Here is a 25281-nt window from a genome sequence, read left to right on the forward strand (position 1 = left end):
AGAGTTGTGGTGGGACTAAGGGGGAGCTGCAGGGTGCAGCGGAGGGGCGGGGCCTGGGTGAGTGGGGCAGAAGTTGGGCGGAGCAGGGGGTGGAGCCTGGGTAGCGGGGGCAGGAGGTGGGGCTTGGTGGGCGGGGCCTCAGCGTGGGCCTCAGGTCTCAGGGGAGCAGCGCGCCTGAGCACCCCGGGACCTGCGCTCAGGTGAGCTGCGCTATGCCTTCCTTCCTGGGGCTCTTGGTGGTGACAGGCATGGGGCAGGGACTAGGACACTGGTGCATCCCAGCAGCTCAGAACTTCTCTGGACCTGAGTGGGAGCTGAGGTTTCCCAGGGGAAACCCCCAAAGGGGAACTTGGTGGGACCCTGAACCCTCCTCTTCAGAGCTACTTGTCCTGGGCCCCTCGGAAAGGCTTGGGAACCAGGGCCCCCTGCCTGTTCAGCAGTTTATGCCTATGATGTGTTTCTGGGGTGAGGCTAACTGGCTTTTCATCAGACTCTCAGAGGGCCTCAGACCCCAAAGAAGTAGAAACTCACATAATCCAAGTCCTTTGGTAACCAGACAGGTGCTGGTACCCAGGGAGGACCATAACTTTGCCCAAGGTCACCTAGCTCTGCCCACACCTTGGCAGGGACTCTGATCACTCCTCCCCACTGACCCATAGATTCCTGACCCACACAGATCCCTGATCCCAGGACCCCTATCAGGGAGCACTCGCTGGCCTCATCTGAACATGTGCTTCCACCCGTGCCCCTACCTCTCCAGAAGCCAGCGGCAGTCTGAGAACCACCTTTCGAAAGAGACACACAAGCACATCGCCAGACCAAACCCCCTCGTCACACCACTGTGGCCCCTCCAGCTTAGAATGCTGCTGGGGCAAGTGTCAGGGCAGGGAGGAAAACTGATATGTCATAGGACCTGGGCAGCCGGGGACTCTGAAAGCCAGATGAGGAGAGGTGAAAGCCAGATGTCTTAGGGGTGAATCTTCCACCTGGGTGTGGGGAGCTTAGGAAGGGGTCCCCAGGATGCAGGGAGGGGTAGAAGCAGGAGAGGGGAGGGGGCACCCGTGTCTCTGCCCTCCCCCATTATTCGGTCACCTTCCCCCACTCCTGATGGGAACTAGGAGGCCAAAGTCCGCCCCAAGGTCAAAAAACTGATTGTTTTGCAGGGAGGAGGCAGGTGTGGGGCTGCGGAGGGACTGGCAGGAAAGAGCACCTCCTTGTGCTCTGGCCTGGGCTGGGGGGGGGCCACGTCTGGAAGGCTGGACTGAGGCCAGGACTGTGCCCCGACCCTTAGGGGTGGTGAGGACCAGCCGGGGCTCAGGCTGCCTGTCTGGGATGATAAGGGGCCCTCCTGGGGCTCCCACAAACGGTTTATCGCTGGGGGACAGCCTGCAGGCTTCAGGAGGGGGCGCAAGCATGGAGCGGCTTTGGGGTCTACTCCAGAGAGTGGTAAGACCAGTGGGATTGGAAGGACCCCTTAGGCCTTCTCTCTAAGTCCCTCAGCCCCCTCCCAAGCCCCTGAGGCTGGCCCCTCCTGGCCCATGTCCTGACCTCAACTCTTCCCACCCCTGCTTGCCCCTCCAACCAGCCCCCCCAGTCCCTCCCCCACATCCCCACCCCCATGCTCACTTGACACCCCCAAGTCACTGACCTCGTTATTGCCAGATGCCTCCCCACCCCACAGGCCTCTTGCCCTAATCTCATGCCCACCCCGCCTGCACAGCAACAACTGTCCCCAATATCCTCTCAGACCGTCTACCAGCGTGTGGAAGGCCCCCGGAAGGGGCGCCTGGAGGAGGAAGAGGAAGACAGGGAGGAGGGGGCGGAGACACTGGCCCACTTCTGCCCCATGGAGTTGAAGGGCCCTGAGTCCCTGGGCTCTAGACCTGGGCAGCCAAACCTCATTCCCTGGGCAGCAGCAGGACGGAGGGCTGCCCCCTACCTCGTCCTGACGGCCCTACTGATCTTCACTGGGGGTGAGAGTCCTCCCCCTCCCTCAAAGTGAAGGGCCTGGGCTGGGGGAGATTTCTGGGGTCCAGACGTGGGCACAAAGGGAATCCCCATCTTGCCACCCGCCAGCCTTCCTTCTGGGCTATGTCGCCTTCCGAGGGTCCTGCCAGACGTGCGGGGACTCCGTGTTGGTGGTCAGTGAGGATGTCAACTATGAGACCGGCCTGGATTCCCACGGGGGCACACTGTACTGGAACGATCTCCAGGCCATGTTCCTGCGGTTCCTGGGGGAGGGGCGCCTGGAAGACACCATCAGGTAGGGATGGCCCTGCCCCCATCCTGGCCTCAAGTGTCCCTCCCCTAATCTGCTCAGACTGGGCCTCCCTGCCTCCTCTCCCAGGCTGCTGGTGTTCGGTCCCCCTCCTGAATCCTCCCATCTGCCTTCCTGAACCCCCTGTTCAGCGGTCCTGGGAAAGGTGGCAAGCATTCGGAGCTGAGGTTCCAGGAGACTGAGGCTCTGAGGGTGGCATATTTGGGGAGTGAGGGAACTGGCTGAGATTAGAGGGGTCCAGCATCCAACAGTAGACCCAGAAAAGCCTTGAATGCCGCACCCAGGCGCCTAGATTTGGACCTGGAGCAGCAGCAGGGAGTATGCTGAGGGGTTCTGAAAAGGCACATTCTAGGGAATCAGAAAAACAAGCAAGCAAGCCTGGGCAACACAGCAAAACCCTGTCTCTACTAAAGAAAATACAAGGCCAGGTGCAGTGGATCACACCTGTAATCCCAGCACTTTGGGAGGCTGAGGCGGGCAGATCATGAGGTCAAGAGATCAAGACCATCCTGGCCAACATGGTAAAAACCCGTCTCTACTAAAAACTATAAAAATTAGCTGGGCGTGGTGGTGCACACCTGTAGTCCCAGCTACTCGGGAGGCTGAGGCAGGAGAATTGCTTGAACCCGGGAGGCAGAGGTTGCAGTGAGCTGAGATTGCGCCACTGCACTCCAGCCTGGCGACAGAGCGAGACTCCATCTCAAAAAAAAAGAAAAAATTAGCTGGGCATGATGGTGAGCACTTGTAGTCCCAGTTACTTGATAGATTCACAGGGGAGGATAAGCCAGTTACTTTGGGAGGCAGAGGTTTCTGTGAGCCGAGATCGTACCACTGCATTCCTGCCTGGGAGACAGAGCAAGACCCTGTCTCAAAAACAAAAGAAAAACAAGCAAGCAAATGCTTTGTGGGTGCAGAACAGCCCCCACACAGCCACACATCTGCATCATGAGGATGCTAGCTAGACACACACAGGCTTGTGTCTGTCATCCTGCTGAAGTGGCCTTCTACTAGGGAGAAGCTGTTCAGACCGGTCCAGAAGCTAGGCCCACCCATAGCCCTCTTTTGGGACAGGAGTAGTTTTTCAGTGGATTCGCCTGGCTTTTCTAAATAGGTAATCAGCTAAGCTACAGATAGTAGGAGATGGACAGTCTCTTTTCCAATGCCTTCTAAGTTTTTTTTTTTTCTTATTGCATCTGAGAGCGCATGAACTTAAGGTTAACAGTAGCAGTAGGTATCCTCGCCTATGTGCTGACTTTAACAGCAATTCTTTTATAATATTTTGCGATTAAATGAACTTTGCTATGCTTCAAACAGCTTTTTCAAATTGAATTAAGGATTTTTCCTTCTATTCCTAGCTTACTGAGACTTTTAAAAATTTATTTATATATTTATTTATTTTTTGAGATAGAGTCTTGCTCTGTCGCCCAGGCTGGAGTGCAGTGGTGCAATCTTGGCTCACTACAGGCTCTGCCTCCCAGGTTCAAGCAATTCTCATGCCTCAGCCACCCAAGTAGCTGGGATTACAGGCGTGCACCGTCATGCTTGGCTAATTTTTGTATTTTTAGTAGAGACAGGGTTTCACCATGTTGCCCAGGCTGGTCTCCAGCTCGTGAGCTCAAGCGATCTGCCCACTTCTGCTTCCCAAAGTGCTGGGATTATAGGCCTGAGCCGCTGAGCCTGGCCTCTTCTTTAATGTTTATATAGTAATTTGTGTTAATAGATTTCCTTATCTTCATGAGCTCAACGCCAACCTTGATCAAGGTATATGATTACTCTTTTGATATGTTGCTGGTTCACCTGCTGAAAGACCTTAAATCTATGGAATAAACAAGGTTTAGTGCTTTATTATTATTTTTTTTTTTTAGATGAAGTCTCACTCTGTCACCCAGGCTGGAGTGCAGTGGCACAATCTCAGCTCACTGCAACCTCCGCTTCCCCGGTTCAAGCGATTCTTCTGCCTCAGCCTCCTGAGTAGCTGAGATTACAGGCATACGCCGTCATGCCCAGCTAATTTTTGTATTTTTAGTAGAGACAGGGTTTCACTACTTTGGCCAGGCTGGTCTCAAACTCCTGACCTCGTGATCCACCCGCCTCAGCCTCCCAAAGTGCTGGGATCACAGATGTGAACCACCTCTCCTGGCCAGCGCTTTATTTTTTCGAGATAGGGCTTCACTCTGTCACTCAGACAGTGGCAAGATGATACCTCACTGCAGCCTCCAACTCCTGGACTCAAGTGATCCTCTACCTTAGCCTTTTAAGTAGCTGGGACTACTGATGTGCGCCACTGTGCCCAACTAATTATTATTATTATTATTTGAGACGGAGTTTCACTCTTGTTGCCAGGCTGGAGTGCAGTGGTGCAATCTCGGCTCACCGCAGCCTCCACTTCCCAGGTTCAAGCGATTCCCCTGCCTCAGCTTCACAAGTAGCTGGGATTACAGGCACCTGCCACCACTCCCAGCTAATATTCTATTTTTAGTAGAGACAGGGTTTCTCCATGTTGGTCAGGCTGGTCTCAAACTCCTGACCTCAGGTGATCCACCCACTTTGGCTTCCCAACGTGCAGGGATTACAGTGTGAGCCACCGAGTTCAGCCTAATTTTTTATGTTTTAGTAGAAATGAGGTCTCGCTATGTTGTCCAGGGTGGTCTCAGACTCCTGGCCTCACTTCTCCCACCTCAGCCTCCCAAAATGCTGGGATTACAGGCATAAGGCACCACACCCAGCCTGTTCAGGGCTTTTAAACTAAACTACATTAATATTTTTTGAGACGGGGCCTTGCTCTGTCACTCAGGCTAGAATGCAACAAGGCAATCTGGGCTCACTGCAGCCTCGATTTCCCAGGCTCAGGTGATTCTCCCATCTCAGCCTCCCAAGTAGCTGGGACTACAGGCAGGTGCCACCAGTCCTGGCTAATTTTTCTTTTTTCTTTTTTCAAAATTATTTTTTTTTAGAGACAGGATTTTTAATTATTTTTTTATTTTTATTATTATTTTTTGCAACCGATTCTCACTCTGTTGCCAGGCTGGAGTACACTGGTGTGATCTTAGTTCACTGCAACCTCTGCCCCCCAGGTTCAAGTGATTCTCATGCCTCAGCCTCCTGAGTAGCTGGGATTACAGGCACCTGCCACCATGCCCAGCTAATTTTTTTGTATTTTTAGTAGAGATGGGGTTTCCCTATGTTGGTCAGGCTGGTCTCAAATTCCCGACCTCATGATCCACTCGCCTTGGCCTCCCAAAGTGTTGGGATTATAGGCATGAGCCACCATGCCTGGCCCGTTCAGGGCTTTTTAAATTTTTTTTTGAGCAGTACTTGGTCGTCTGGGCACAGGTAGTTTGACAGGACTAGAAGCTAGGTGTGGCACTGAGGCAAGACAGGTAGCAGTTTGGGGGCGAGAGCGAGGAATGAATACATGGCTCTAGGTGGGATGGAGAGGGAAGAGAAAGTGGGGAGAGATGACAGACATGGAGTTATAGGACATTTGTCATGTTCAATGGGGTCGAAGAGCAGGTACAGCAAGGATAACTGGGGGAGTTGGAACTTGACAAGGTCTACTCAGAGAGTGGGATTCTGGAATCTCAAAAAAAAATCTCATATATCTTATCTATCTCAGAGTCTCCAGCACCTACCACAGTGCCTGGCACTTACTAGATGTTCAGTAGATCCTCAATGGATAAGTATTCCCGAGATGGAGTGCAGGTCATCACAGCATGCAGGTTGTGGGCTGGGCACAATTTGGGAACTGGTAATCCCAGCGCTTTGGGAGGCCGAGGCGGGTGGATCACCTGAGGTCAAAAGTTCGAGACCAGTCTGGCCAACATGGTGAAACCCCATCTCTACTAAAAATATAAAAATTAACTGGGTGTGGTGGTGAGCACCTGCAATCCCAGCTACTTGGGAGGCTGAGGCAGAATTGTTTGAACCTGGGAGGCAGAGGTTGCAGTGAGCTGAGATTGTGCCGATGCACTCCAGCCTGGGCAAGAGAGACTTTGTCTCAAAAAAAAAAAAAAAAAAAAAATACAGGGTGTGACCAGGGAAGTGGAGTGGCTGGACTAGAAGTGACAATGATGAGGTAATTAATTCATTAATCCAACAAATGTTTTGAGGCACCTACTATGTGGCAGGTACCAAGTTAAGCAGGTGATGGTGAGACAGCAGAGACTAACACATTAACTTTGTTCTCATGGCGCTTACAATCCACTGGAGAAAACGGATACTAAACTAACAATCATTCATGACTACATAATTACGACTGAAATCATTGCTTTGAAAGAAAGCAGCCCGGGCGTGGTGGCTCACACCTGTAATCCAAGCACTTTGGAGGCCAAGGCAGGCAGATCACCTGAGGTTGGGAGTTCAAGACCAGCCTGACCAACATGGTGAAACCCCGTCTTAAAAAAAATTTTTTTTTAATTTAAAAAAAAAAGAAGAAAGAAAAGCAAAGGATGTAAGGCTCAGTGTGATGGCTCACACCTGTAAGCCCAGCACTTTGGGAGGCAGAGGCAGGAGGATTGCTTGAGCCAAGTGTGAGACCAGCCTGGGCAACATAGAGAGATCCTGTCTTTTTAAAAAATAATAATTTGGCTGGGCACAGTGGCTCATGCCTGTAATCCAGCACTTTGGGAGGCCAAGGCGCGTGGATCACCTGCAGACAGGAGTTTGAGACCAGCCTGGTCAACATGGTGAAACCCCGTCTATACTAAAAATACAGAAAAATTAGCTGGGCATGGTGGCAGGCGCCTATAATCCCAGCTACTCAGCAGGCTGAGGTAGGAGAATGGCTTGAACCTGGGAGGTGGAGGTTGCAGTAAGATGAGATTGTGCCATTGCACTCCAGCTTGGGCAACAAGATCAAAACTCCATGTCAAAAATAATAATAATTTTAAAAAATAAAAATAAAAAATTAGCCTGGTGTGGTGGTGCATGGCCTAGAGTCCTGGCTATTCAGGAGGCTGAGGCAGGAGGATGACTTAAGCTCAGGAGTTGAAGGTTGCATGCAGTGAGCTATGGTCATGCCACTGCACTCTAGGCTGGGTGACAGAGCAAGTCCCTATCTCTAAAAAAAGAAAAAAGGGTCCAGGCACCGTGGTTCACACCTGTAATCCCAGGATTTGGGGAGGCTGAGGTGGGCAGATCGCCTGAGGCCCAGAGTTGCAGACCAGCCTGGTCAACACAGTGAAACCCTGTCTCTACTAAAAAAAAAAAAAAAATAGAAAAACTAGCTGAGGATGGTGGCGGGCACCTGTTGTCCCAGCTACGTGGGAGGCTGAGGCAGGAGAATCACTTGAACCCAGGAGGCAGAGGTTGCAGTGAGCTGAGATTGCACCACTTTATTCCAGCCTGGGCGACAGAGGAAGACTACTTCAAAACAAAACAAAACAAAACAAAAACAAAAACAAAAAAAGAGAGAAAGAAAAGAAAGAAGGAAAGGAAGGGGGGGGAAGAAAAGAAAAAAAGGGTTCATGGAAAGACTATAACCAGAGGCCCTGATTTAGATTGCAGTTCAGGGAAGGCTTCCTTGAGGAACTGACAAGTCAAGACTGACAGGATGTAAAGTGTCTCCAGGAGGCCCACGTGGAGGATGGGGGAGATGAGGAGGGTCTGCTGCCTGCCCACTTAGCTCTTTGGAAGGAAAGTGTTTGGGTGCCTGATGTGTGTGTGTGTTGACGTCGGGGGAATGGGGTTAGGGGAGAGAGTTTGGTTTGAGCCAGGAAGAACCTACAGGATGATGGGCAGGACCCCCAGCAATGCAAACTCAAGTTTTAAGCAGAGGGAGGTCCTGAGACCCTTGGGCGCCGCCCTGGTGGTAATGGGAGAAAATGAATCCACGGAGGGCAGAGCACGGTGGCTCAGGCCCATAATCCTAGCACTTTGGGAGGCCGAGACGGGCGGATCACCTGAGGTCAGGAGTTTGACACCAACCTGGTGTCATGGTGAAACCCTGTCTCTACTAAAAATACAAAAATTAGCCGGGCGTGGTGGCACGTGCCTGTAATCCCAGCTACGCGGGAGGCCGAGGCAGGAGAATCGTTTGAACCTGGGAAGCAGAGGTTGCAGTGAGCCGAGATCGAGCCACTGCACTCCAGCCTAGGTGACAAAGCAAGACTCTGTCTCAAAAAAAAAAAAAAAAGTCCGCGGGGAGCAAGCTGCCCCTGCCGCGGGCGACCCCAGGTGTTTGGTATCCTTTTTTGGGGGGACCACCCAGAAAAATCTCCACTTCTTCCCGCTCAGGCAAACCAGCCTTCGGGAACGGGTAGCAGGCTCGGCTGGGATGGCCGCTCTGACTCAGGACATCCGCGTGGCGTTCTCCCGCCAGAAGCTGGATCACGTGTGGACCGACACGCACTACGTGGGGCTGCAGTTCCCGGACCCGTGAGTGCGCGTGCAGACGGGCAGCGCGGGGGCCTCGCGGGGCGGGGGGCGCGGCTTGGGGTGCTCACCAGCCCCGCTCCCCAGTGCTCACCCCAACACCCTGCGCTGGGTCGATGAGGCCGGGAAGGTCGGAGAGCAGCTGCCGCTGGAGGATCCCGACGTCTACTGCCCCTACAGCGCCATCGGCAACGTCACGGTGAGCGCCCCCTGCCCGCTCCTAGGATGAGGCGAGGCACGAGCCCTTTCCTGGGTCTCGGAGGAGTGCACCTAACCGTCCTCGGGTCCCCAGGGAGAGCTGGTGTACGCCCACTACGGACGGCCTGAAGACCTGCAGGAGCTGCGGGCCAGGGGCGTGGACCCGGCGGGCCGCCTGCTGCTGGTGCGCGTGGGGGTGATCAGCTTTGCCCAGAAGGTAGGTGCCCCTGGATAGAGGGAGGGCGTGGGCTGTGGAACCGGAGGGTCGAACTGCCAGTGGGAATCGTCCAGGGGGCTGTGAGAGGAAGGCAGGAAAGAACCCTGTGGATGGTAAGAAAATATAAGCTAGGCACAATGGCTCTCACCCGCAATTCTGCCACTTGGAGGCCAAGACAGGAGGATCGCCTGAGGCCAGGAGTTAAAGGGTAGCATAGTGAGATCACCTCTACTAAAAAAAAAAAAATTAAATTAGTTGGGCTAATGGCATGCATCTGTGGTCCCAGCTACTCCAGAGGCTCAGGTGGGAGGCTTGCTTGAGCCCAGGAGTTCCAGGCCGCAGTGAGCTATGATGGCACCACTGCACTCCAGCCTGGGCAACAAAGAGAGATCTATCTCAAAAAGAAAAAAAAAAAAGGAAGAAGCGACAGAGAGAAGGGAGACAAGTAGGGAGGAAGGGAGGGAGAGAAGAAGGAAGGAAGGAAGGAAGATAGGAAGATGTTGGCTGAGAACAAATTGGGGGTTGGGGGAAATCAGATGGGGAAGGGAACAGAAACATGGGGTACCATAGGGCCCGGTGGGGTTTGAGGGCTGCCCAGGAGCTGCTGAGGTTGGGAAGAAACAGGCCAGGTGGCGCCCCCACACCCTCTCCATGGGATGGACAGTTGCAAGCAAAGGACTTGCCATTTCACTTTTCCTGGTTTCTCCTGCCCTTATGAATCGGGTTTTTTCCTGGGAGGAGTCCTCTAGTCACTTTCCTCCCCAGGTGACCAATGCTCAGGACTTCGGGGCTCGAGGAGTGCTCATATACCCGGAGCCAGCGGACTTCTCCCAGGACCCACACAAGCCGAGCCTGTCCAGCCAGCAGGCTGTGTATGGACACGTGAGTCCCGGGAGGCTGGTCCCAGGGCCACACCGTCTTGCTCAGTTGGGGCTGGCATGTTTTTCCTGGAAGCCCAGCTTGCAGCTTCATGTGGGCACCACTTTCCCCGAAGGTGCACCTGGGAACCGGAGACCCCTACACGCCTGGCTTCCCTTCCTTCAATCAAACCCAGTTCCCTCCAGTCACATCATCAGGCCTTCCCAGCATCCCAGCCCAGCCCATCAGTGCAGACATTGCCTCCCGCCTGCTGAGGTGAGGGGAGTGTTGGGGACCAGAAGAAGAGGAGGCAGAGAGAGGGAGGCTGCAGCTAGGCCACAGGGTGCCTGTGGGTGAACTAGAAAAAGGTGACTCTTGTTTAAGGCTGCAGTGAGCCATGATCACACCACTGCACTCCAGCCTGGGAGACAGAAAAAGACCCTGACTCGTTTTTCTGTTTTTTTTTTTTCCCTTGAGACAGAGTCTCGCTCCCTCACCCAGGCCGGAGTACAGCGGTTCCATCTCAACTTACTTCAACCCCCACTGCCCAAGTTCAAGTGATTCTCCTGCCTCAGCCTCCCATAGCTAAGACCACAGGTGCCCCCCACTACGGCCAGCTAATTTTTGTTTTCTTTTGTTTTGAGATGGAGTCTTGCTCTGTCACTGGGATGGAGTACAGTGATGTGATCTCGGCTCACTGCAACTTCCACCTCGCAGTTGAAGCAATTCCCCTGCCTCAGCCTCCCAAGCAGCTGGGAATACAGGCACAAGACACCACACCTGGCTAATTTTTTATATTTTAGTAGAGACAGGGTTTCACCATGTTGGCCAGGATGGTCTCAATCTCCTGACTTCATGATCTGCCCGCCTTGGCCTTCCAAAGTGCTAGGATTACAGGAGTGAGTCACTTCGCCCAGCTTAATTTTTGTATTTTTAGTAGAGATGGGTTTTCACCATGTTGGTCAGACTGGTCTTGAATTTCTGACTTCATGATCTGCCCACCTCGGCCTCCCAAAGTGCTGGGATTGCAGGTAGAAGCCACCTGCCTGGCCGAGACCCTGTCTTAAAAAAAAGGTGTTGGGGGGTCAGGCACCATGGCTCACACCTGTAATCCCAGCACTTTGGGAGGCCGAGGCAGGCAGATCACGAGGTCAAGAGATCAAGACCATCCTGGCCAACATGGTGAAACTCCATCTCTACTAAAAAATACAAAAATTAGCTGGGTGTGGTGGCGCATGCGTCTGTAGTCCTGGCCACTGGGGAGGCTGAGGCAGGAAAATTGCTTGAACCCAGGAGGAGGAGGTTGCAGTGAGCCGGGATCGCGCCACTGCACTCCAGCCTGGCACCTGGCAACAGAACAAGACTCTGTATTGAAAAAAAAAAAAAAAAAAAAGACGCCCGGCAAGTGGCCTCACACCTGTAATCCCAGCACTTTGGGAGGCCGAGACGGGTGGATCACAAGGTCAGGAGATCAAGACCATCTTGGCTAACATGGTGAAACCCTGTCTCTACTAAAAATACAAAAATTAGCTGGGCGTGGTGGCGGGTGCTTGTAGTCCCAGCAACTTGGGAGGCTGAGGCAGGAGAATTGCTTGAACCCAGGAGGCAGAGGTTGCAGTGGGCTGAGATGTAGCCACTGCACTCCAGCCTGGGCGACAGAGTGAGAATCCATCTCAAAAAAAATAAAAAGTGACTCTTCTGGGTGGACACAGGCTCTCTCCAGGGTCCACTGTCTGGCAACCGGATTGCACACCTACTTCAGCTGAGAACCTTTGAGCAGTATACAACCAGCACAACCGTCCAAGGCAGCCCTGACTGCACTGGCCCACCTAGGCAGGGGGTGCAGAGGCAGCAATCTGGAGCCAGAAATGGTGGGAGGGAAAGAAAGAAGGAAGAGAGTGATTTGGGCTCTTCTGGGTCTCTCTGCAACTTCTAACCCTTTCTATCTTCCTTCTCTCCAGGAAGCTCAAAGGCCCTGTGGCCCCCCAGGAATGGCAAGGGCGCCTCCTAGGCTCCCCTTATCACCTGGGCCCTGGGCCAGGCATGCGGCTAGAGGTCAACAACCACAGGACATCCACCCCCATCAACAACATCTTTGGCTGCATCGAAGGCCGCTCAGAGCCAGGTGGGCTGTGTGTCCAGTATCACTCACAGCTTGTGGTGGATGGGGAGGAATTTCTGACCATACACCCTGGGAAGATAGGAGGCTCGTGCGGAAGGCCCCAGAGAGGGGACAGGAGTGGTGCCCAGAGGAGGGAGGCTGGCAAGCTGAGGCTGAACTGGGTCTAATGGTGGCAGCAGTAAAGAGACCTCATCTTCCAGCCTTCCAGTGACGCAAGGGGGTTGTTACCCAGTAGTGAGTTCCCCAGCACTGGAAGTAAGCAAGCCTAGGTTGGATGGTGTTGTAATAGAAACTCAAGCATGGGCCTGGAGTGATGGCTCATGCCTGTAATCCCAGCACTTTGGGAGGCCAAGGCAGATAGATCATTTGAGGTCAGGAGTTTGAGAACAGCTTGGCCAACATGAGAAACCACATCTCTACTAAAAATACAAAAATTAGTTGGGCGTAGTGGCACATGCCTGTAATCTCAGCTACTCGGGAGATTTAGACAGGAGACTTGCTTCAACCCGGGAGGTGGAGGTTGCAGTGAGCCAAGATCATGCCATTGCACTCCAGCCTGGGCAACAGAGCAAGACTTAGTCTCAAAAAAAAAAAAAAAAAAGAGAAAGAAACTCAAGCATGAGGGAGAGATCCGATCCGATTAGATAGATGGATAAATGGCCCGTTTTCAAGCATAGCTAGACATGGATGGCAGTGGGGAATCAAAGTAGGTAATTGACAGATGGGGCAACATAGCAAGACTCTGTCTCTACAAAAAATTTAAAAATAAAAGAAAATAGCAGAGTATTGTACCATACATCTGTGGTCCCAGCTACTTGGGAGGCTGAGGCAAGAGGATGGCTTGAGCCAGGGAGTTTGAGGCTTCAGTGAGCTATGAATGCACCACTGCACACTCCAGCCTGAGTGACAGAAACCCTGTAAGTCCAGAATGAACCCAGGCACATAGCTGAAGGAGTGCATCATCCAGGGAGAACCAAGCAGGGAGGGGAGCTCTCTTTAGGGACAGGAGGGACTGCAGGGGTGGGGTTGCCCCAATGTGAAGGGCTGAGATATAGAGGTGGATGGGGGCTGCCCCAGGGTGCAGAGGGGAGACTTTGGGGACTGCCAGTGTCAGAAGTGGGTCCCAAACATCCCCTCCCCAGATCACTACGTTGTCATCGGAGCCCAGAGGGATGCGTGGGGCCCAGGAGCAGCTAAGTCTGCTGTGGGGACAGCCATACTCCTGGAGCTGGTCCAGACCTTTGCCTCCATGGTGAACAACGGTAAGGTCAGGGCCTGGGCCTGGGCTAGGCAGTGTTGGCCCTGTGGCCCAAGGAGGATAGGGCAGAGAGGCAGTGAGGAACAGACTGACCAGTGGTCACTTGGACCTCGGCATCCACACCATACCTGAGTGGCCTTGGGCCAGTCACTTCACCTCAATTTCCTCACCTAAAAATGAAAGTGATGCCGTGTGCAGTGGCTCACACCTGTAATCCCAGCAGTTTGGGAGGCTGAGACAGGTGGATCACCTGAGGTCAGGAGTTCAAGACCAGCCTGACCAACTTGGAGAAACCCCATCTCTACTAAAATACAAAAATTAGCTGGGCCTGGTGGAGGGTACCTGTAATCCCAGCTTTTAGGGAGGCTGAGGCAGGAGAATTGCTTGAACCCAGGAGGCAGAGGTTGCAGTGAGCCAAGATCGGACCACTGCACTCCAGCCTGGCAACAGAATGAGACTCTATCTCAAAAAAAAAAAAAAAAGAAAGAAAGACAAAAGAAAAGAAAAGAAAGTGGTATGATAATCATAGTCCATGGGTCTGTGTCAAGATTAAGCAGGTTGGGTTGGACGTGATGGCTCAAACCTGTAATCCCAGCACTTTGGGAAGCCAAGGTAGGACCAGGGCAGAAGAAGACAAGGGGAGGGTCTTTGCTTGGCCCCTGCTGAGCCTGTCCTCCTTCCCCTCTGTCCCCAGGCTTCCGACCCCGCAGAAGTCTCCTCTTCATCAGCTGGGATGGCGGTGACTTTGGGAGTGTGGGCTCCACGGAGTGGCTAGAGGTGATGTGGGGTCCTGGGCAGGTCGTTAGGCAGTGAGGAGAGGTGAGGGTGGGGGGTTCTCACTCCACCCTGGTCACCCACCCGCAGGGCTACCTTAGCGTGCTGCACCTCAAAGCTGTAGTCTATGTGAGCCTGGACAACGCAGTGCTGGGTGAGCCAGGGCAGTGCCACCACCTGGTCCCCTGGGGTCCACCCTTGCCTTTGGGGCTAAGCCCTGAACCTGCCACCCTCCCTTCTCCTTTTTCCAGGGGATGACAAGTTTCATGCCAAGACCAGCCCCCTTCTGACCAGCCTCATTGAGAGTGTCCTGAAGCAGGCAAGAGCACCCCAGGAATAGGGGGTACAAGGGAGTAAGTAGGGGGAGGAGCAGAGCCTGATCAGTGCCTCCCACCCTGCCCCCAGGTGGATTCACCCAACCACAGTGGGCAGACGCTCTATGAACAGGTGGTGTTCACCAATCCCATCTGGGATGCTGAGGTGTAAGTTGGGGGGATGAGGAGAGTTGGGGAGGGCTATGGGTGAGCCTGAACCCACAGATCCCTCCAATCCATCTGCCCCCAGGATTCGGCCCCTACCCATGGACAGCAGTGCCTATTCTTTCACTGCCTTTGCTGGGGTCCCTGCTGTTGAGTTCTCCTTCATGGAGGTGAGACGTCCTCCTCCTGCCCGACACAGCGCTAGTCCCTCAGCTTGTCTGTCCTCATCCCAGCGCCAACCCTGTCCCGGCAGGAGGACCAGGCCTACCCGTTCCTGCACACAAAGGAGGACACTTATGAGAAACTGCACCAGGTGCTGCAAGGCCGCCTGCCCGCAGTGGCCCAAGCCGTGGCCCAGCTCGCAGGACAGCTCCTCATCCGGCTCAGCCACGATCGCCTGCTGCCCCTTGACTTCGGCCGCTACGGGGACGTCGTCCTCAGGCACATCGGGAACCTCAACGAGTTCTCTGGGGAACTCAAGGTTCAAGAGGCCCACCCGGCTCTTGGCCTCTGGGAGTGGGGGATGCTGCCCAGGCCAGGGGGTCCGGCCCCTTCTCTCCGCAATCCCTGGGATCTAGGTCCTCTCTGGCAATCCAGCCCTTTGACCCCCCTGCCTCCAGTCTCCTAAGCCCCCAAGACCCAGCTGGTACCCTCCCAAGCCCCCAGCACGTGCCATCTCCCAACCTGGAAGGTGCAGGGTCTTCTAGGTGGGGCCCTTCTCCCCATAGTAGGCGGGGGTCCTGGCCCCTGCAGCCGGCCCCAGCCCGCGCCTCCGCCCCCAGGCCCGCGGGCTGACCCTGCAGTGGGTGTACTCGGCGCGGGGGGACTACATCCGGGCGGCGGAGAAGCTGCGGCAGGAGATCTACAGCTCAGAGGAGAGAGACGAGCGACTGACACGCATGTACAACGTGCGCATCATGCGGGTGAGGCCCCGCCCCTGGTACCCCGCCTCGCCCCCCGGGGAACTGCCCCTCGGCAGTGGCCCCACCTGCGGACTCCTCTCTCTCCCCGCCTACACAGTCCCAGTCCTCTGGGTGCTCTCTTCCCAGTCCTGGACACACGATGCTCATAGATTGGTCAGGCTGGAGGACCCGAGCGATCAAAGTGATGAAATGGACAGGGAAGGCCAGCCCCTTGGCCATAGTCGCCTGGCTTACGCCTGGCAGAACTGGGACAACCCACCTCCTCCACCCCTCCCTGCTGGCTCCCCTCCTATAGCTCCCACTGCCTCCCCAGCCCTTCTGGAAAGAAAAAGCATGTCCACACTGGTCCACCCTACAAGGTTACAGCCTGGGAAGTGCAAAAGGCTAAAGATATTCAGAGTATAAAGAAGTGATTTCCTTCTGGTAATGAAATGGGTGAAATCTAGGAAGGCTGCCTGGAGGGGGTGTCACGTGAAAAACAAGAGCTTATTCCCTCACCAATCCTTTCTGCTTAGCTTTGAAATCTTTGCAGCTGCAGCCCGCACCCCACCTCCAGTTCCAGCTCCTCTTCCTTCCATTTTTTCACTCCAAGAACTCTACCCCTCAACCCTTTGATCTCAGGAAAGGGTGAGTAGGGACTGTGGCCATGGGGAAAGGTCTGCAGGGCAAAATAGTAAACAAGATCGTCCTCAGTGAGTGTGGGGTGAGCTGGGAACTGCAGTGCCACGTGTGCACACAGACTCATGGTTTTCAGAGTGAGCATGGTTATCCCTTAGAGGCTCATGTTCTTCCTCCTCCTTCCTTTTTCCTGCTTGCGCCCTCTGCCTGTCCTCCTTGGTATTACTCATTCCTTCTTTCCATTGCCAAACCTGTTGCTCTTGCTCTTTCTCCCTCACCTAGGCTAGAGTGCAGTGGCTCCATCTCTGCTCACTGCAACTTCCACTTTCTGGGCTCAAGCCAGTCTCCCACCTCAACCTCCCTAGTAGCTGGGAGTACAGGCATGTGCCACCTCGCCCTGCTAATTTTTGTATTTTTTGTAGAGACAGTGTTTTCCATGTTGCCCAGGCTGGTCTCAAACTCCTGGGCTCAAGTGATCCTCTCGCCTTGGCCTCCCAAATTGCTGGGATTACAGGTGTGAGCCACCGCACCCGGCCTTCTCCTCTCCTTCTCATTTCTCTTTCCCCGTTCATTCTCCTTTTCCCTTTGTCTTCTCTGCTGGGACACGGGTGACTGGGGTGAGGCAATAGGCTGGGCATGGTTCATTCTCATTCACGGATCTTGGTTTAACCTCAGCTATGTCAGTCAGGGTCCGGAATATTAAAAGACACTTTCAAAGTTGCCATACTCCTGTCCCCACCAGGGATAAAAGGGACCTGTGTGTAAGATGCATGACTCAGGCTCAGGGATGGAGAGGGAGAGACTCGGGACTTCAGAGCCTGCAATACAGGGTTGGGCCAGACCCAGTGAATTTTGTGGCCCTAGAGCAGAGGTGAACTAATGCCCATGGGCCAAATTCAAACTGTCACTTGTTTGTTTTTGTTTTTTCTTTTCTTTTCTTTTCTTTCTTTCTTTTTTTTTTTTTGACAGGGTCTTGCTCTGTTGCCCAGGCTGGAGTGCAGTAGCACAATCTGGGCTCACTGCAGCCTCCGCTTCCCAAGCTCAAGCGATCTTCTCACCTCACCTCAGCCTCCCGAGTAGCTGGGACTACAAGGACACACCACCACATTTGGCTGATTTTTAAATTTTTTGTAGAGATGGGACCTCACTATAGTGTCCAGGCTGGTCTTGAAATCCTAGGCTCAAGCGACTTTCCCACCTCAGCTTCCCAAAGTGCTGGAATTACAGGCATGAGGCTCTGCTGCCTGTTGTGTTGTTTTGTTTTGTTTTGTTTTGCTGAGACTGAGTCTTGCTATGTCGCCCAGACTGCAGTGCAGTGGCTCAGCTCAATGCACCCTCCGCCTGCCAGGTTCAAGCAATTCTCTGGCCTCAGCCTCCCGAGTAGCTGGGACTACAGGTGTGCGCCACCATGCCCAGCTAATTTTTTGTATTTTTAGTAAAGATGTGGTTTCACCATACTGGCTAGGCAGGCCTCGAGCTCCTGACTTCGTGATCTGCCCGCCTCGGCTTCCCAAAATGCTGGGACTGCAGGCCTGAGACACCGCACCTGGCTGCTGCCTGTTTTTGTAAATTAAGCTTTATTGGAACAGAGCCGTGTTCACTGGTTTTCATGCTCCCTGTGGCTGCTTTTGTGTCATAACAACGTTAAGTACTTGCAGTAAAAGCAGCATGGCCGGCAAAGCCTAAAATATTTACTAACTGGCATTTTACAGAAAAAGTTGGCTGACCTCGGCTTTAGATTGTGACTTGGATCTTGAAGAACAGGCAGTACGTGGTGGGGTAATGCAAAGTAAAGAGGACATTTCAGGGTGGAGAGACCCAGAATTCGGGTGTGGTAGTGAAATCAGTCTGGTTTTACTTGGAAGCAGGGTGTGGACCAGCAGAGCCAGAATAGGGGCCCCATGGAGGGGCAGAGGGGAGGGAAGGACCAAAGGGGGTTATCAATCAGCCATGGGGAGCCTTGAACACCAGGATTAGAAGTTTGGATGTTAAGAGTCTTGGCATCTGGGCGTGGTGGCTCACGCCTGTAATCCCAGCTCTTTGGGAGGCTGAGGCAGGCGGATCACCTGAAGTCAGGAGTTTGAGACCAGCTTGACCAATATGGTGAAACCCCGCCTATAAAAAAAGGAGAGTCTTGGCAGCAAGGAAATTAGGGAGGTTTTTGAGCGGAAAGGTGATGTAAGCAAAGGGGAGTTTTTATTTTTATTTATTTATTTTTTGGAGACAGGGTCTCACTGTCACCCAGACTGGAGTACAGTGGTGCAATCCAGGCTCACTGCAACCTCTGCCTGTTGGGTTCAAGTGATTTTCCCATTTCAGCCTCCTGAGTAGCTGAGACTATAGGCACCCACAACCATGCCTGGCTAATTTTTTTATTATTATTATTTTATTTTTTGGTAGAGAAGAGGTTTCATCATGTTGGCCAGGCTGGTCTCAAACTCCTGACCTCAACTGATCTGCTCACCTCAGCCTCCCAAAGTGCTGGGATTACAGGCGTGAGTCACTGTGCCCGGCTGGGAGTTTGTGTTTTTGAATTGGGATTCAATACCAGAATGGTATTGAACTCCTGGGCTCAAGTGATCCTCCCACCTTGGCCTCCCGAGTAGCTGGGACTATAGGCGCACACCACCACACCCAACTAATTTTTTATTTCTATTTTCGTAGAGACAAGCATCCCCCTATGTTCCCCAAGCTGGTCTCGAACTCCTGAGCTCAAGCGACCCTCCTACCTTTGGCCTCCCAAAGTGCTGGGATTACACGCAGTGAGCTACCATGCTCGATAACCAAGTGGAGTTTTTAGGAGTGATTTTGGTCAGATTGCAGATGTCTTGAGAGTGGCAGGCAGCAGCAGAGGCTCGTAGGTGGAGACTGGACCAATGTTAGGCATTTGGAAGAGAAATGGACAGATTTGGTGTTGAGGGAAGAGGAGGCGAATAACAATGATATCTGTCATAGAATAGAAGAATCATAAAATAGTTGCCGTGTGTGTGTGTGTGTGTTTGAGGGAAGAGGAGGAGAATAATAATGATAGTTGTCATAGAAGAATCATAAAATGGCAGTTGCTTTTTTTTTTTTTTTTTTTTTTGAGATGGAGTCTCGCTCTGTCACCCAGGCTGGAGTGCAGTGGCACCATCTTGACTCACTGCAACCTCCGCCTCTCAAGTTTAAGTGATTCTTGTGCCTCAGCCTCCCAAGTAGCTGAGACTACAGGGGCACACCACCACCACACCTTGGCTAAATATTTTGTATTTTTAGTAGAAACAGGTTTTCACCATGTTGCCCAGGCTGGTCTTGAACTCCTAACCTCAGGTGATCCACCCACCTCAGCCTCCCAAGATGCTGGGATTACAGGCATGAGCCACCGTGCCCGGCCACAGTTGCCATTTACAGAAGGCTACCACGTGCTAGGGAACTTACTTCATTTGCTGTGATAGGACTCCCCCCAGCGCTGTGAGGTTGCTATATTATCTGCGGAAACTGGGGCTAGGAGAGGCTAAGTAACTTACCTGAAATCATATAGTCAGTAAGTGGAAGGGCTGAAATTAGAGGCCAGGTAGTCTACCCTCAAAGCCTATACTCACCCCATGCTCACTGCCCTTTGAGGATGAGAGCTTGGCACCTGTGGAAGGTCATGGGCCTTATGAGTGTGGGCCCAAAGCTCAGGCTTGGGAAGAGATTGGTACTGACATGTCCAGGTGCTCCCAAACCCAGTAGGGAGGTCCAGATGGCTGGAGGGTAGGAATCCAGTGGGTAATTGGGTAAGGAGATTTGGCATCTGTCCCCGCAGAGGTCCTGTTGACATCAGGAGCCCAGATGAGCTCTGTGAGTGAATGATGGGGGCCTTAAAAAGATGTGAGCATCTGAAAATTAGCTGGGCATGGTGGCACGTGCCTGTACCCCCAGCTACTCAGGAGGCTGAGGCAGGAGGATCACTTGACCTCAGGAGTTTGGGCTGCAGTGAGCTGCGATTGCACCACTGCACTCCAGCCTGGGTGACAGTGAGACCTTGTCTCTAAAAAGAAGTGAGCATCTGAGACTACCCCTAGAGATTTTGATTTTACTGGGGTGGTTCCCAGGCAATGATAATTTAATAAGTACTGAGAAGAGGGAGGTGGAGCTTTGAGACCTGCCCACAGAAGAAATCAGAGAGGCTGGCAGAAAGGAGGGAGGAAACTAGGTCAGGAGCAAAGCTGTCTCAGGAAAGAAGGAACAGCAGCTGCATCAGGAGGAAGAGAACCAGGCTCTTCATGAGGACGGGGCTGTCCCCTGACCTTTGTCTCTGGGCTGTGGACGTTGGCAGAGGTGGAGGAGAATGACTCGGTGTAGAGAGGTGTGGTGTTAAGAAGAGGAATAGCAGGGCAGTAGATTGTTCTTTCAGGCTTTGGGCATTCTCTGAACGGGTGAGGAGGGAAGACTGGGGAGACCTAGATGCAGGCTTGCGGATTCTAGAGATAGAAAGAAGGGGAGGCCGGGTGCGGCGGCCCATGCCTGGAATCCCAGCACGTTGGGAGGCTGAGGCAGATGGATCACCTGAGGTTGGGAGTTTGAGACCAGCCTGGGCAACATGGTGAAATCCCGTCTCTACTAAAAATACAAAAATTATCTGAGCGTGGTGGTGCACGTCTGTAATCCCAGGTACTCCGGAGGCTGAGGCAGAGAATCACTTGCACCCGGGAGGTAGAGGTTGTAGTGAGCCATGACCACGTCACTGATCTCCAGCCTGGGCGACAGGCCGAGACTCTGTCTCAAAGAAAAAAAAAAAAAAAAGCATAGCTGGTGCAGTTTTGTTACCGGCATAGTAATTATGCAAATAAAGCAAACACAAAAAGAAAAACAAAAGAGAAGCACAGCTGGTGAACGTATCCTACCCAGCTACTCCAGACGTCACAAGATGGCTATTCCTGATTGGGCAACCAAAGGGAGGTGGGACTTCAGGGAGCTTCCAACTCGTATTTAACCAGCAGGTAGTAGGTCTCAAGCTGGATTAGAAAATCGCCTGTAGGCGGGCGTATCAAGAGGCCAAGAGATCGAGATCATTCTGGCCAACATGGTGAAACACCGTCTCTACTAAAAATATAAAAATTAGTCGGGCGTGGTGGCGCGTGCCTGTAGTCCCAGCTACTTGGGCAGCTGAGGCAGGAGAATCGCTTGAACCCGGGAGGCGGAGGTTGCAGTGAGCCGAAATCGCGCCGCTGCACTCCAGCCAGGGTGACAGAGCGAGAATCCATCTCAAAAAAAAAAAAAGGAAAAGAAAGAAAAAGAAAGGCCGGTGGGCGCCAAGGATGATCCAGGCATTTGCTCCCGAGCCAGAGCCCCCCCACCCTGACCTGATCCCCCTCTCTGAGCAGGTGGAGTTCTACTTCCTTTCCCAGTACGTGTCGCCGGCCGACTCCCCGTTCCGCCACATCTTCTTGGGACGCGGAGACCACACGCTGGGCGCCCTGCTGGACCACCTGCGGCTGCTGCGCTCCAACAGCTCTCGGACCCCCGGGGCCCCCTCCTCCGCCGGCTTCCAGGAGAGCCGCTTCCGGCGCCAGCTAGCCCTGCTCACCTGGACGCTACAGGGAGCGGCCAATGCGCTTAGTGGGGACGTTTGGAACATTGATAACAACTTCTGAGGCCCTGGGGACCCTCACATGCCCCGTCCCCTTGTCGAGAACTCCTCTGCTCCTCGCTTGAATGGTTCAGGGTCAGGGAGGTGGCTCACAGTCCGCATCTTATTGCTCATCGACTTCTCTTTACCCCTACACATCTCTCCATGGGGCCCAGATCCTAGAACAGATATCCACACACCCCAACCCTGCAGTATAGCTGACCCTAATGTGACGGTCATACTGTCAGTTAATCAGACAGCTGCATCCTTTCAGTAAATCACAGCCCCCTCCCCTTTCTGGGGCCCTGTATACCTAGAGACCACTCAGGGAGGTTTGCTAGGCTCTGGGACCTGGCCAGCTCTCTTAGTGGGAGAGATCGCTGGTACCATAGCCTTATGGCCAACAGGTGGTCTGTGGTGGAAGGAGCATGGAGTTTCAATGTCAATAAACCACCTGATGTCAATAAACCGCCTGGTGACATCTGTTATCAATAAGCGCCTTTGTGCTTCTTCCTCATCTTCATCCCAATCTCATCCCATCATCCCTTCCTGGAGACCTAGGGAAGGATTGGACAGAAGGGTGGATGTTCACAGGAATGCTCTCTCCACGGGGAAAACTGGGCTGTTTTTATCACCTAAGGAAACCGCCTAAGAAAATACTGAAGGCCCGTTCTCCAAAGACCACCATAAAGCAGGTGGGTTTGTTTTGTTTTTTGTTTTTTGTTTTTTGTTTTTTTGAGATGGAGTCTCACTCTGTTACTCAAGTTAGAGTGCAATGGTGCAATCTCAGGCCGGGCGCGGTGGCTCACGCCTGTAATCCTAGCACTTTGGAAGGCTGAGGTGGGTGGATCACCTGAGGCCAGGAGTTCAAGACCAGCCTGGCCATCATGGTGAAATCCCATCTTTAAAAAAAAAAAAAAAAAAAAAAAAAAAAAAAAAAAAAAAAAAGGTGCAATCTCAGCTCATTGCAACATCTGCCTCCCAGGCTCAGAAGATTCTCCTGCCTCAGCCTCCTGAGTAACTGGGACTACAGGCGCATGCCACCACGCCCAGCTAAATTTTTTTGTATTTTAATACAGATGAGGGTTTCACCATGTTGCCCAGGGTGGTCTCAAACTCCTGAGCTCAGGTGATCCGCCCGCCTTGACCTCCCAAAGTGCTGGGATTACAGGTGTGAGCCACCACACCCAACCCATATCTTATCCTGGGATGAGGAATGACTACATAATTTGCAAGTCCTGCTGCAAAATGAAAATGCGGTGCCCTTGTTCAAAAGCAGAAACAAGCTGAGCTTGGTGGCTCATGCCTATAATCACAGTGCTTTGGGAGGCTGAGGTGGAAAAGTCATTCAAAGCCAGGAGTTCAAGACCAGCCAGGACAACATAGTGAGACCCTGTCTCTACAAATAGTGAAAAACTTTAGCTGGGCGTGGTAGTGTGTACCTGTAGTCCCAGCTACTCAGGAGGCTGAGTCAAGGCAGGGATCGTTTGAGCCCAGGAGTTTCAGGCTGCAGTGAGCTATGATCGAGCCACTGAGCTCCAGTCTGTATGACAGAATGATACCTTGTCTCAAAAAAAAAAAAAAAAAGGCAGGGGGCCAGGTGCAGTGGCTCACGCCTGTAATCCCAACACTTTGGGAGGCTGAGGCAGGTGAATCATGAGGTCAGGAGTTCAAGACCAGCCTGGCCAAGATGGTGAAACCCCATCTCTACTAAAAATACAAAAATTAGCCAGGTGTGGTGGCGTGTGCCTGTAATCCCAGCTACTCAGGAGGTTGAGGCAGAGAATCGCTTGAACCTGGGAGGCAGAGGCTGCAGTGAGCAGAGATCGTGCCACTGCACTCCAGCCTGGGCGACAGAGTGAGACGCCATAAAAAAAAAAAGGCAGGAACTAACCTTTTTTTGCTTTTGTTTGCTACAACTTCTCAACCTGTTGTGGTATTCTCTTATTTGCTATTTAATGTTGCACTCCCTTGGGCATGGGGACACACTTTCAAAACATAAATTCATGTTTGAACTCGGGAGGCAGAGGTTGCAGTGAGCCGAGATTGCACCACTGCACTCCAGTCTAGGCAACAGAGCAAGACTCTGTCTTGGAGGAAAAAAAAATTATTAAGAATTTCAAGGCCAGCGCAGTGGCTCACGCCTGTAATCCCAGTACTTTGGGAAGCCAAGGAAGGCAGATTACTTGAGCACAGGAGTTCCTGAGCAGCTTGGGCAATATGCAGAAACCTTGCCTCTATAAAAAGTTAAAAAATTAGCTGGGTGTGGTGGCACACACCTGTAGTCCCAGCTACTCCAGGGGGCTGAGGTAGAAGAATCACTTGAGCCTGGGAAGTTACAGTGAGCCAAGATCGTGCCACTGCACTCCAGCATGGGTGACAGACAGAGTGGGAGAGTGGGATCCTGTCTCAAAAAAAAAAAAAAAAAAAAAAAAAAACAGAAAAAGAATTTCAAAATGACAATGACAACCTCGAAGCATTAAAACCCAAGCACAGAGCTCCTTCCTGAGCTTGGGGCCCTGTAAGACTACAACAATAGTTACACACATTAGATTGGCCCTGCCTGGAACATTCTTCAGGATCCCCTTTTACCAGTCTTTGTCCAGTGAGGGTAGAGACACTGAAGTGTAAGCTACCCGAGGCGGGGAATTCTAAATGCTGCTGACACCATGTACCTTTAATCACAGCCTCGGGAGGCTGTGGTCCTGACAGCTCTTCAAGACACGGGGAAGTAAAAGCCTCTTGTTCTAAGGCTTGGGATGCCACAGGGCCTTGGGTTTCAGGATGAAACTGTCCCCTCCTTAGCCCCCTAAGCTTGACTTGTTGGGTTCTCAGAGCCCTGAATTAGAGTCAGAAACCTCCTGAGCCATTTGCTTCCCTGACATACAGTCCAGACAAGTGTCCCAAAACACCTTCTCAACCCTTTTTCGCTCTGTCCATTGCTCCCTGTGGTAGACAGAATAATGATCTGGACAAAGATGTCCACATCCTAATCCCTGAAACCTGAGAAGACTCCCAAAACACACATTGCAGATGTGATCTTGACATGGGTAAATTAAGGATCTTTTTGTTTGTTTCCTTACTTATGGGAAATTTTAAATTTGCATTTAAGTTTTTTTAAAAAAGAATCTTTTTTTTTTTTTTGAGTCAGAGTCTTGCTCTGTGGCCCAGTAATGTGATCACGGCTCACTGCAACCTCCAACTCCTGAGCTCAAGCAATGGATCCTTCTTCTTCAGGCTCCAGAGTAGCTGGGACTGCAGATGGGAGCCACCATGCCCAGCTAAGTTTGTGTTTTGTAGAGATAGAGTCTCGATATGTGGCTCAGGCACGTCTGCAGTGCTGCAATCATAGCTTATTTCAGGCTCGAACTCCTGCGCTTGAGAGATCCTCCCACCTCAGCCTCCTGAGTAGCTGGGACAGGAAGTGTGAGCCACCATGCCCAGCTAATTAAAAAAGTTTTTTTGCTGGGCGCGGTGGCTCACAGCTATAATCCCAGCACTTTGGGAGGCCGAGGCAGGCCCGAGGTCAGGAGTTGGAGATCGGCCTGGCCAACATGGCGAAACCCTGTCCCTACTAATAATATAAAAATA

The 25281-nt window shown here is 52.5% G+C and overlaps 1 protein-coding gene across 3 annotated transcripts; it reads left to right on the top strand.

The window, feature by feature from the left end:
* The first annotated feature begins 135 nt into the window (after positions 1 to 135).
* Positions 136 to 22178, top strand: TFR2 (transferrin receptor 2). Of its 3 annotated transcripts, XM_032255182.1 has the most exons (19): positions 136 to 200; positions 1386 to 1446; positions 1721 to 1973; positions 2077 to 2263; positions 8513 to 8653; positions 8738 to 8849; positions 8943 to 9065; positions 9831 to 9947; positions 10060 to 10199; positions 11885 to 12048; positions 13188 to 13307; positions 13998 to 14080; positions 14168 to 14231; positions 14329 to 14396; positions 14483 to 14559; positions 14642 to 14726; positions 14810 to 15037; positions 15339 to 15479; positions 21446 to 22178. In XM_032255182.1, the coding sequence occupies exons 2-19, from the start codon at positions 1414 to 1416 to the stop codon at positions 21713 to 21715; spliced, it is 2406 nt and encodes an 801-aa protein (XP_032111073.1). In that variant the 5' UTR covers positions 136 to 200; positions 1386 to 1413; the 3' UTR covers positions 21716 to 22178. The 3 variants fall into 3 exon arrangements, with proteins under 3 accessions (XP_032111073.1, XP_032111072.1, XP_032111071.1); XM_032255181.1 differs by lacking the exons at positions 136 to 200; positions 21446 to 22178 and adding an exon at positions 15577 to 16411 and having other exon boundaries at positions 1081 to 1446; XM_032255180.1 differs by lacking the exon at positions 136 to 200 and having other exon boundaries at positions 1088 to 1446.
* Positions 22179 to 25281: the final 3103 nt, after the last annotated feature.

Source organism: Sapajus apella, unplaced genomic scaffold (assembly GCF_009761245.1).
Source record: "Sapajus apella isolate SASKATOON/1434 unplaced genomic scaffold, GSC_monkey_1.0 scaffold88, whole genome shotgun sequence".
Lineage (NCBI taxonomy): Eukaryota > Metazoa > Chordata > Mammalia > Primates > Cebidae > Sapajus > Sapajus apella.

What these genes read in the sequence shown, in the direction of transcription:
- TFR2 (XM_032255180.1), top strand. Translation starts at nt 1,333, where the DNA reads ATGATAAGGGGCCCTCCTGGGGCTCCCACAAACGGTTTATCGCTGGGG. An exon ending in GGGCTGCAGTTCCCGGACCC is followed by an intron (nt 8,654 to 8,737) that starts GTGAGTGCGCGT and finishes CCCGCTCCCCAG; the next exon opens with TGCTCACCCCAACACCCTGC. An exon ending in GCTCCACGGAGTGGCTAGAG is followed by an intron (nt 14,081 to 14,167) that starts GTGATGTGGGGT and finishes ACCCACCCGCAG; the next exon opens with GGCTACCTTAGCGTGCTGCA.